Source organism: Limulus polyphemus, unplaced genomic scaffold, assembly GCF_000517525.1.
Source record: "Limulus polyphemus unplaced genomic scaffold, Limulus_polyphemus-2.1.2 Scaffold2063, whole genome shotgun sequence".
Classification (NCBI taxonomy): Eukaryota; Metazoa; Arthropoda; class Merostomata; order Xiphosura; family Limulidae; genus Limulus; species Limulus polyphemus.
The window spans coordinates 90671-103852 of record NW_013667673.1 but is presented as its reverse complement, the minus strand read 5'-3'; the positions used below and the strand labels follow the sequence as shown (position 1 = coordinate 103852).

Below are 13182 nucleotides of genomic sequence, written 5' to 3'. Positions count from 1 at the left end.
ATAAACTTCTCCTAAGGCACCAAGTTTATAAACTTCTCCTAAGGCACCAAGTTCATAAACTTCTCCAGAGGCACCAGGTTCATAAACTTCTCCCCAGGCACCAGGTTCATAAGCTTCTCCAGAGGCACCAGGTTCATAAACTTCTCCTGAGGCACCAGGTTCATAAACTTCTCCTAAGGCACCAAGTTCATAAACTTCTCCTAAGGCACCAAGTTCATAAACTTCTCCTGAGGCACCAGGTTCATAAGCATCTCCTCAGGCATATAGTTACAAATACAAAGTACAAATAAAATTCATATTCTGCTGTGTGCAAACATCTCCCAAGCACTATGGAATATTGGAAATAACTAAATAATAGACCTCAAAGTGAACTTACTTTCAACAGTGTTCTGATTGCTACGAGTAGCTTCAGCCACAACTCGAGCTTCACATATCACTCCCAGAAATGTAGACAAAGGAACTATGTATTTTTGATACTTGCTATAGAGTCCTTGTTTCTTCAGTTGTTGACGTTTCTCCCAAAAATACTTTCCTAGTTCAAGTAGAGTGTCTTGAAGCTATGATACAGAAAGGCATTAGGTAAAAAATGCAATAAATATTATCCATCATTTCAGCAAAACAACATAAGCATGAATTAAGAAACTACAAATGCAACATGCTCAGATATAATAAGATTAAGTTGGTGCCAAATTCATTACTGAAACAAAAGGCAGAGGAGAATGGTTTTACACTACGTATGGTGACTGTTATAGAATACAATCTCTAAAATGTTTCATAAAAATCTAATGAACTACGTTTCACAGCTATTCCATTATAGCCTTCACTTGGAGGTACCAGTAAGTTGGGATTTTCTGATGACATTTGCATTTTACTATATAATTTTCATATTTCTTTGTGCTTCAGTTGGGTCTATAGAACGACCTAACTAGAGAGGCACTCAGTAGAACACATACCTCCGCCACATAGCACTGATAATATTCGGCCCAGAAAAAATACAAAAATGTGTCTGTATGTCCATCATTATCAACAGACATGGACCATTTTTGGTAGGGCAGTGAGGAATAATTTTCTTCATGTGTCAACCAAGTTTCATCAAAATACAATCGTTTTTGGCCGAGTAATGAAATAAAAACAATAGTGTGAAAAATCAGTGCCCATGTTAACAGATAGTTTTTTTGTGTGACCTCTGACCATGACCCTCAAAAACTAATCACTTCTAAGTTAGGTCATAATCCAAAGATATACCAACTTTCGTCGAAATCCATTCAGCTGTTTTTGAGAAATCTTGCTGACAAATATAACGGTGAAAACATAACTTCTGTCCACCTTTGGTGGTAGAGGTAAAAATCTAGGTAACATTGTTCAAAATATTTGATTTTCTCAAAGTTAACTAATTTTTGGAAAACAAAAAATTTAGGATAAGAATATACAAATTAATGAGTATCAAAATAACAGAAAATAAGAAGTTTCAATCAAGACATTTTTTCAGTGATTGATAATATCTATCTTTTATACATATGTTTTGTGACTTTATGAGATTATACATGTACTTTCACATATAAAAATTGCATAACTGGCTCAGAAAACTTAGCTTTCCATAGTTTCTTGCTATGTAAAAGGAAACAAATGTTTTATCAGTTGTAGTTTATTTGTATGTAATTGTGACAGTAATATATTGTACAAAAAAGACATTAGCATTAAATAAGAATGTAAAATAGCCAAAGAATTATTTTCCCAATGAAATCAATATTTTTAGTTAAATAAAATTTATCTATTGGGCATATTACAAACATAAAGAGCATATCTTTTAAGAAATTTTAATGCAGAATTAAGTTAAGGGCAATGTTCTTGATGTATTAAGTGATTTTAATTTTTCGTATGATAAAACTTTTTATTTTTTTACATCTCATTATTCGGACTTCTGCAGGGATCACGTGTGCCTAAACAGAGCAGAAACATGTTAAGTAAACAATATTCGTTCAAACTGGGATATGCAAAGCTATTTTAATGGATGAGTTTATAACTTCTTTCTTTTTTTTCAATTTCTCCACTTACTCAAGTCTTCTTGGGTGATTTGATAATGCCTATCCTTTAAATTTTAATAAATTAATCTGTCACATGTTCTACATTCATTACTTACTCATAACAGTTTATTTTTCAAATTTCTTCCTGCCTCTAAAATGTAGCTTTGTAGTCTATTATCATCTTTCTACCAAATGACACTGTTAATAATGATTAAGCAATGATTTGTAAAATACTATGTACTTCTATTTCTAGGTTAGGGTAACAAAAGTACTTACAATTAACTGAATTTACATTGGGCAGATTATAAATTAAATGATGCATCCTACCTTTCGTTAAAAAAAAATTAACTAGGAAAATAACTTAATACAGAAAGAAGTTTTAAAATGTAAAATAAAATAAAAATTACATTCTGCAAAAGATAAGTCTTTTCTTAGGAAGTCATTCACGAAGAATAAAAATAATATTCTATTGAGCAAGACTACAGATAGAGCACATCTAAACAATATTCTATCTAGAAAGACTATGGATATTACACATCTAGATAGTATTCTACCTAGCAAGACTCAAATATTACACATCTAGATAGCATTCTACCTAGCAAGACTCAAATATTACACATCTAGATAGTATTCTACCTAGCAAGACTATGGATATTACACATCTAGATGGTATTCTACCTAGCAAGACTCAAATATTACACACCTAGATATTATTCTACCTAACAAGACTCAAATATTACACACCTAGATAGCATTCTTTCTAACAAGACTCGCATATTACACATCTAGATAGTATTCTATCTAGCAAGGCTCAAATATTACACACCTAGATAGTATTCTACCTAGCAAGACTCAAATATTACACATCTAGATAGTATTCTACCTAGCAAGACTCAAATATTACACACCTAGATAGTATTCTACCTAGCAAGACTCAAATATTACACATCTAGATAGTATTCTACCTAGCAAGACTCAAATATTATACATCTAGATAGTATTCTACCTTGTAAGACTCAAATATTATACATCTAGATAGTATTCTACCTTGTAAGACTCAACTATTACACATCTAGATGGTATTCTATCTAGCAAGATTACAGATATTGTCTAGATAGTATTCTAACCTAGAAAGGCTACAGATATTACACATCTAGCTACATTATGTATGCCACCACTGAATTCTTGTTTAAAAATATCTTTAGTTGTAGGAGTGATGTCAAGTAATAATGGTGAGTTGGGCTACCTATCAGATATAAGTAAAGGCATAAGAGTTTTAGAGTATGTAACACAGAAAGTTGTTGGTGTAGAGTTATGTACAAGATGGCCACTGTTAATAAACCTTATGTTTTACACTGAAAACCTCCAGCGTATTTATTAAATATAACCCACCAGTATAATGCTACATGGTCTCAGAATAATAAACAGTGACACAAAATTTGTAAAGTAGTCACAAAGCTTACTATTGTGCTGTGTTCATACAAAACCTCAAATCACTGTCAAATGCAAAAAAAAAGAAATAAATGCCAGTTTGTTAGTTTGTTATGGATTTTGCGCCTAGCTACACGAGGGCTATCTGTGCTAACCGTCCCTGATTTAGCAGTGTAAGACTAGAGGGAAGGCAGCAAGTGATCACCACCCACTGCCCACTCTTGGGCTACTCTTTTACCAACCAATAGTGGGATTGACCATCACCTTATAATGCCCCCACCGCTGAAATGGCGAGCATGTTTGGTGTGAGGGAGATTCAAACCCGTGACCCACAGATTACGAGTTGAGTGCCCTAACCACCTGGCTATTCCAGGCCTAAATGCTAGTTTTAAGCTTGATGAAATATATCTAAATATACACATAGGAAAAAAAAATTATTACTTGACTTTTTGGAAATAGCTTCTGGTTATAAGCATACTCTTTTATAGCCAGACCCAAAACAGTAGTATTTCTTTCTCCTGGCTTAATCGTCACACCTAATGACAGCAGAAAATCATACCAAACATCTAAACTTAAGGTGTGGGTATCCATTCCTATAGAATAAAAATACACATATATTTGAAATGTTATTACTTTACATTAAAATAAAACAGAAGACATTAAGTACATTTTATGGTAATATGAGAAAGAAGAAATATAATAATCAGAAGATGAATCACAACAGCAAGTTACAGCCAAAAAAAAAAAAAAATAGTTTTAAAGGCTGACAAGTATTTGTTTCTCCTCCAATAACTCTCATTAATCATAATTAAAAAACACCTTGTGTAATGCCTGATAATGATAAGAATGAAATTTCAATTTTAAACTATATTTGCTACTATAATCCAAAATTATATAAATATTTCTTACATTACTTCTTGAAAAAAATATACAAAAATTTTCAGTTTAATTAGATAAGTACATTAAATGAACCATGACAAATATGGTTTCCAAATATACATATTTTACTAAACATTCTCCACAAATCATGATAAAAATTTGCATTAATCACTGTATACTTCAAAATATCATCTGAGCACTGAATGAGATAAGAGATTTGTCATAATAATTCAACTTTAGGTGTAGTGTTTTTAATTAGCACTGAATTGTAGGGATGAAACTACACTGACCTTTCAGAAGAAGTTGGATCACATCTCCATAATGATCAGGAAATTGGTACATTGTCAGAAGCCTCAGGTGGTGTCTATACAGCTATAAAGATTGGAAAAAAAAGTTATTCAACAGGCCTAACATTTGTGAATAAAAACCACATAAATGACAAATGTTTATTTTACTTGATTTTTCTCAAAACTGTTAGGCCTGTTGGTTTCTTATGCTTCAACAGCTCCTGGTATTTAAACCATAACATTTATGTGCAACATTCTATTTTACAGCACACTTAAATCAGATAAAACACTGTTCACTGTAAAGCCATAATTAACTTAAAAAGATGCTGCATTTGTTTTCTGCAAATGTAAAATTCTGAAACACAGGATCATAAATCAATTCAACATACACACAAGAAAATGTGCTCAGTATGAAAATGACCATAAGCCTTTGGTGGGGGGGGATTATTTTTATAGTTCATTTTGTCAATTTATGTTTTTAAAATGTTTCTACTATCATACGTTATAAATATATATATTTTTCCTGAAATCTTAGTTGTTTTCATACTGTTCACTATGCCATAATTACTTCAGTTAACACTAAAGAAGCTAAACAAAGAAAAACTTGTATTTTTTAATCACTGTATATACTGCTACATTATATTAAGCTATTCATCAGAATTATACATTATTTTTCTACATGAAAAGTTTCATTTTTAACTTACATTTTATGATTTTATGATTAGTGTATACATGCTCCTAAAATGAGCAATTCACATAGTTTCATGTTTTCAAAGAACCAATCAAAACCATCTATAATTCTTGTTGTTATTTGGAGTCAGTTTATTTTGTAAGCTTTATAGATTGTCAGTACATTTAATGCAGATTTGTGTCTCTTGGAATCATAGTATGCCATGTGACACAATGATCGATACAGAGGTGTATGTTTGACAAAATGAACTGTTAAAACCATTTCATTGAAATAATCCCTTTTTTATTGCCCTATACAATTATTATATGTTGATACACCATGAGAAATACTCTTTTTTCTGTTCTTTTGGTAGTAAAATATGAAGATGAAAAAAAAAGGAAAACTAATGATGTAATTTGTGCAAAAATTGACTGGTATTTAATAAAATCCTGTATTAAATGACTTTGTTAAAAATAAACTTTGTTTTCAATTTAAACACACTGTCAAAACATTGAACAGTGTAAATTACAACTGTATTTCCATTTATGGATGCAAAAGTTCAATATTATTGTAAAAGAAGTATTTGTCTATTGTATACTCGAGGCCTGGGGTTAATTCAAAGACCATTTTCTGGTTGAAAACTTGCAAATTTAGGATTAATTAATCATACTTTCGCTCTAGTTAAGTTGAAACACTTTACGTCAGTTAGCCTCTACTTTATTACACTTTCTCTGAATACACACAGAAAAACTTAATTGGATCAGGAACTTTATATATATTTCAAACTCACATCAAAGAGTAGCAACATCTGTTCATCAGGACAGCTACCAATGACAGCCAAGGCTTTTCCGATGATTGTAATGAGGCCTGAACGTTCTGATAACTTTCTCTTACAGCATGACAACCAGGCAGGAAGGTCAAACTTAACAAATAAATGCAAAAATTAAAACATTATTATGCAAGTTGAATTATATACAAATCATATTATACTCATATAAGCTCTTTTATTGATGAACGTGAACAGTACAGCAAGACTTAAAAACAAAAAGATACAAGATGGGGAGGGAGTTCTTAATTTGTTCAATCATTTCAGTAGGCTTATGCCCTTAAGAAAAAATTAAAAACTCCAAAATCCATATTATAAGGACATAGTTAGTTAAGTATTTGTTTGTTAATCTGTGCTCCACCACCATTAATCTATCAAAAACGTTTCTGAAACTTCCAAAATGATACTGGTAGATGTTCCTTCCATCACTAATGTATTCAAAATGTTTGCTACTAAGATATTACTGAATATGTTCTTTTCTTGTTATAAAAACATTTTCAGGTTCATTAATTTAAAGTATATTTGCTACTATGGAATTACAACATACTGTTCTGCATTTCCCACCATCTGTTTGTATGTTTCTTTATCAGCTATTACATATATGTCTGTTTTTCTCATACAATAGCAAATCTAGGCTTAAAATAATTAATGAATGTTTGTTTTAGAAAAGTCCAACACAATAGTTGGTACTGTGTCTGTGGTAGGGATCAAACCAAAAATTTTTGCATTGCAAGTCTTTAAGCTAACTACTGAGCCACAGGTGACTAAGCTTAAAAGAACAGCATGGATTAGTTCTGTCACAGGACACAAGTAACCATACAGCAAAATACAAAAATACTTAATTTCAATTCTTGGAATATTTTAAAGATGGATGTCTTAATAATAATAATAATAATGTAAATTTTTGTCTAATCTTTCATTTTGATACACATCCGTGAATCCCAATGTGTCATGTTTATCTACAAAAGACAGTTCTCTATCAAAATCATCCTAAACAAAACTTTCTAGTGTATCAAACTACAGTAAAAAAAAGAACAAAAGAAATAAATGACATTCTAACATTAAATTGAGCAATTGAGAGTATGTTGAATATGGATATTAAAAACAAGCTCATATTTCTCAGTGTTTGAAACATACTTCTAAAACCTATAAAATATACAGAAAGTTTGTTAACTCTGGGATGATAAAAACAAGAACTTTCTTTTGATTAACAACACTCAACAAAGTCACTGCACTGGTATATTAAAACTGTTAAAAGACCATTACATACATTATTAAAACTAATCTGTAATAGAGGAATTGGAGAAAACTAAGTAGTAGGTAAATTAGCCATGACTGAATGTCATGGTTAGTAGTCTCACCCAAGTCTAATTACTAGTTCTCCTGCCACCACATAGCCCTTATCAGGACTCTCCTGAATACCAGCTGAAATGCTATGAGGGGTGGAGGAAAACTAACTGATAATTAGTAATTAGATACACATATATAAAAACTAATAGTAAAAATTAGTAACTAGACAGAAATGATTGTATAAGCTACTAATCATGACAATGGCAGTTTTAATTGTTTCTCCCAAGATGAACAACAACAGATGGGAAAAGCCAGTAGAATTATTAAAGATATTGAATGAGGAAGCCCAAAGGGCAGAACTGCCATGACTAAAACTACACGTTTGTAAATGGATGATCTATATATATTAAACAATAAGGATTGTTTTTCGAGAAAACAAACAAGGGAGTTTGCACTAGTGTATGTAAAGCCTGAAAACACAGAATGATGTTCAAGATCTATAAGAGCAATATGAGAATTTGTAAATGTTACAACTCTTTTTACCACCAAAGATGGTGTTCTATGTGACAGCCTTGGTTAAAGTACAACATCCACAGCATGAATTATGGTGTAGTGATTAGAAATCACTGTTGTTCCATTCCTCTTTACTTTCCAAAGTCTATCAATAAGAAATGCATCTTGTGTGTGTGCGTGCAAATTCCAATTTGTTCTTCAAGAGGAGCTGGCATACTGACTTGGAAGCATGTTTGTTTGTTTTGAATTTTGTGCAAAGCTACACGAGGGCTATCTGCACTAGCCATCCCTAATTTAGCAGTGTAAGACTAGAGGGAAGGGGGAAGGCAGCTAGTCATCACCACCCAGAGCCAACTCTTGGGCTACTCTTTTACCAACAGATAGTGGGATTGACCATCACATTATAATGCCCCCATGGCTGAAAGGGCGAGCATGTTTGGTAGGATGGGGATTTGACCCCGTGACCCTCACATTGTGAGTCGAGCACCCTAACCACCTGGCCATGCCAGGCCTGACTTGGAAGTGTGATAGTCACACCTTATTGGCATCCAACCTGTACAAAGATATTTCCTCATAATATTGTGGTGTTAACCTGAGAGTACACCAAGTTCATCTTGGAATTTGTTTAACTCCTCTGGATGTTTAATGTACCATTATACCTGTAATTTGCAACTCACATGAGTTGCTTGGAAAAACTTTCACATCATGCTCAGTAAAATTTTTGAAACGTTACATCACCAGAAAAATTAAAATAAAATGTACGGACTCTGTCACATTCGAAAGCAGACATATGCTTTGTCCAATGTGATGTCATCTATCCAGTGTCAGATACTACACGTACATCTTTTGACTGTTAGTATTTCATTTAGCTATACACTTCTGGAGAAACTAGTGAATTCAGCTAATATTTAATTTTTTTTTATTTATTTATTTAAAGTTTACAGTATTTCAATTATAATCACTATTAACGAATATGATTTATTTTTGTTAATAGGCATTTTACTTATAATCAGAGTTGACTCCAAAAGCATTATTCATGTTGCTGTTTTTAAACATAAATCTGTGTGAATTAGTTAATTTACAGTTCCAAAGGAGTTTCCTATTTTAGTTGCAAGTTCTATGGTTACTCCAGTGTGTGACTGGTAACCAGCCATGGAGTAGAAAAGCATGTCCTTTCTTTTTGCACTAAAATAATTTGATGCTACAGATACCCTTTTCTTTCAAATGCTACATGCCTCGAATGCTTTCCCAATCACAAAATAGGAGAACTTTATATCAGAAATTCCTATAAAGTAACCCTCTTGGAAGGGGTCAATTTTGTACTATCTACATTTCCAAGTTATCATACTTCAACTGGGTTGCAACAAGATGGCCAGAACTTTTAATCTTTGTAGTCACAGGTCACAAGAATGGCAAGGTGACTGGATGTGCAAATTACTACCATCAATTGTGAACTTAAAAATAAGAAGGTATTCCTTTTTGAAGCAAAATTATAAATATCTTACAATATCAAATTCAAATACAGAAGATGAAGAACTGAGAATGATCTATTTTAAATGCAAAGTGATCAGTAGGTCAAAAGAATGGTTATGTGATGTGGGAGATTTCTAAAAGTAAATAAAATAATTTCAACAGAGAACAGAGCAAAATAATAGATTTACAAGTTCTTTAGTAGCAAGGCACATTCAGCTTAATAAAATAACTGAAGAATACAACAGATTTCTGTCATCCAGAGAAAATACTGTATAAAAATATTTATTTAATGGACATACATAAACAAATATTTTGCTTTAAAGCTTTAGATTCATGTGTAAAATGTGTTGATTATGATTATAGATGGAGTACGTTAAATTAAAATCACACATTATAGCACAATGTCATGTATTCTAATATAAACAATAACTCAAAACAATTTCACTTAGACCAGTGCTCGGCTACTTCAGAATGATTTTTGTTTGTTTTTTAATGTAAAAAAGTGCTGTGAATCTAGTTTTATTTCCTTTCATTCTTAATGTAATGGTCTGATCCATACACAAAGTACCTGTTTTAAAAAGTTACAGACAAGTAAAGAAAATTTTCTTCTAAGTTCATAAGTTATGCAGAAAATTATATTAAATATAACTATTTAACTTTATGGTATGAATCAACCCACACTTTTTATTGATTTCCTTACCTTACTCAATAACACAAAACATGTGTTAACACTTTTTGTTGTAAGGCTGTTAGCTAAAAGATCATACATGTGAATATATGTATCTGAAGATGCCAACCGTGGGCTGAAGAATGTTGCAACTAAGCCTACCAATGTTGGTTCTGTAAGGATGGCTTTCAGTAAGTGTAAACACTGCTTTCCATCATTCACAATAAATCCCTGGATAAAAAAAAACAAACAAATAATATAATGCATATACACATATAAAAAAACAGCAAGAATTAAGCAAGAAAAAACACACACAACAAAAATTTTTAACATACAGTAAACTTCGGCCTAATCAACAGTTAGGACTATCTCCAAAAACTAAGTCTCAGTGACTATAGAAACAATTTATCTTTTTTCTTATCAAAACAGCTTCAGTTTTGAACCAAGATTTGTCAATGTAACATAAGAGATAAATCAAAGAAGAGTTTCAAAAAAGTTTTATGTCTATCAAAAGACTAGGTCCACATAGTAGTGAGAAATTAAATATAAAAGTATTGTACAGAACATTAAAGTGATGCTACATAAAACTGTCACATCTGGCCAACATCTTCAACTCACACACAAAAACTGCAGGAAAAGAAAGACTTCTTATTTGCTTATTCTCAGTTAGGATATTAAAGAAACACTGCTAACCTGTCCTAAGACATCCAGACATGAAGTGAAAAACTGCTTCGTTGGAGGGTATTGGCAAGTCACATTGTCAATCAAGGACATTTGGTGATAAAAAAGAGAAACTCCTATCTTCCGAAGCATCTCTTGTCTGTTGTGGTCTTGGCCATTTTTAACTTCTTGCCATTTTCTCAGTAACATTCTTTCAAATAGAAAATAACAGCTGGTACACAAGAAAGCAACTGAACAATAATTAAGGGCCAAAATAATATTTACTAAATACATATTTTTAGGATACACAATATGTACAGCCTAATTTTTGCTTTAGAGGGTTGTTTGAATTTTTCTTTGTGTATGACTTAGCATAGTAGGTGATGGTTTTTTTTGTTTAGAGCAAGGCTATACAGTGACAACTTGCACTCTCCACCTTAAATCAAACACCAGATTTTAAGATTGTAAGCCCAGAGAAAAAAGATTTACAGTATAAGTGGTACATTATTGTCCTTCCTAAAACAAAATATTCATAACTGTTTAATAATACAAATGTACAAATAACTGCACGAAATATAAAAGATGAATTCACAGAATCTTAAAAATAATTAAATTTTCCAGGTATGCCTGTGTAGATAGTAGATAAAAGTAACTAAAATGTAAAAATTATAAACTTTTTAAGTTAGATAAGGTAAAATAAATAATAACAACAATAAAAATTTTCATGAGGTATGCTTGTGAGTAACCTGTGTGTTATATAATTTGAAAGAGTAACACAAAGTACACATTCAACAGGTGATATAAAACTTGCATGGCAGGAATATTAGTTAGACACAGTTCAAAAGGGAATAAAACAGTAAAATTTAAGTAGAAACAGATGTATACTATTACAAGTTTAAAGCTATTTAGGATAAACAAATGTAGTTTCATGCCACAATCTGAAGTCATTCTAGAAAGAAAAATAGATTAATTTAGATTTATTTTGAATTTGTTTTGTGTGGTTACAAGGTCAATCAAATTAACCAACCATGTATAGTTAGGGTAGAGAAAATAGCAGATAAAATATAAAGTTTTACTGAAAAATAAAACGTTTGATATTTATTGAGGAGGTTTTAAAGATTATGCAAATGAAATTTGAGATTTTTTTAAATGAAGTGTTTTTAATCTTAACATGATAATCAATTTGCACTCAAAGCAGTCAACACTTTGACTCCATATGTTCATGGAGAAATTATTAGCATAAATACTTCATTAAAAATTCAGATTATTTTGTCTACAAATGACTCTTAATGATTACTGAAAGCTTGCAAAATTGTGTGAAGATATACAAAACAGATTAGAAGATATAGTATGGAAACTATAAAGATCTATTTCGGGTCATGAACTTGGCTGATTCAGCCAAGTCCATAGTAAGACAATATAAGACATAATGAACTTTTTATCTCACTGACAAAGTTATCAATTTAATCGAGAAATAAGTGTAAGTCCAGTCTGCAACAGACCAGTTTAAAGGAAATACACCCCTCATTAGAAACCTGGGCAAGGGCAAAGGAGATGAAGATGACTAGGCCTCTAAGCATATGAAGAGATGGTGAAAAAGCATGAAAGAACAAAATCAAAAATGCATACATGAAAAAAAAATTCTAGAATGAATGATCATATTCCAGTGATATTGAAATTTTGGAACAATATAGGGAAGACTGGGCTTCAATCTACATGAAAACATAACTTTCACCACACTGATCAGCAGGTTGTTATCCACAAATTACTCTATATTAAAGACCCAAAGGACATAAAATACACTATAGAAAATATATATATTATTAAAAAAAAGGAATGCAGTGTGAAACATATCAATTATTATCAAAACCACATACACAAAGCTGAGTAGTAAAATATTTATGACATACGTGATACAGTTTTCTGCATGCACTGCCACAGTGCAGACATTCTTGGGTGGAGGCTGTAACATTTTGGTTAAGAGATCAAACTCCTCACTGCGATTGATCTCCATTTCATATTGAAACCTTCCAAGGAGTTTTGCTTCACAAAACTAAGCAAAAAAGTAGTAGTTTAGGCTTGCTGAACTCTATGGTAAGCAAATCAATAATAAAGAGAAATGTTTGTAAGTTGTTCTAAACTGAAAACTACAATCTAACACACATTTCTTCTTTTTATGCTTAAATGTAGTATAGGTTAAATCATGTAGTAACTGAAAAAAGATGTTTCATTAATTAATATTTTCTTTAAGAGTATACCTTTTTTTTTCTTAATTAGTTTTACTTATCTATGTTAAAAGTTGCCACCAGATTACACTGTACCAGTTGGTAATAAATATACAATATATATATATATATATATATATAAGAACTAGTAACTACTTCCAGATTGTTACTGAGTGTTGATAATCTCAAGAAAAAAGAAAGTTAAATTTAGAAGCCTATTTTACAAGACTTAATTTT

General features: G+C 31.4%; 1 protein-coding gene across 3 annotated transcripts in view; it reads right to left on the bottom strand.

The window, feature by feature from the left end:
* Positions 1–13182, bottom strand: part of LOC106465825 (ectopic P granules protein 5 homolog) — an 89179-nt gene that overhangs the window by 18015 nt on the left and 57982 nt on the right. For all 3 annotated transcript variants that reach the window (XM_022393774.1, XM_022393776.1, XM_022393775.1), the window contains 7 exons: positions 12631–12773; positions 10754–10931; positions 10094–10291; positions 6082–6213; positions 4625–4706; positions 3897–4048; positions 377–557 (listed from right to left, as the gene is read on the bottom strand). In XM_022393774.1, the coding sequence (XP_022249482.1) occupies positions 377–557; positions 3897–4048; positions 4625–4706; positions 6082–6213; positions 10094–10291; positions 10754–10931; positions 12631–12773 (1066 nt within the window). The remainder of the gene's footprint in view (positions 1–376; positions 558–3896; positions 4049–4624; positions 4707–6081; positions 6214–10093; positions 10292–10753; positions 10932–12630; positions 12774–13182) is intronic.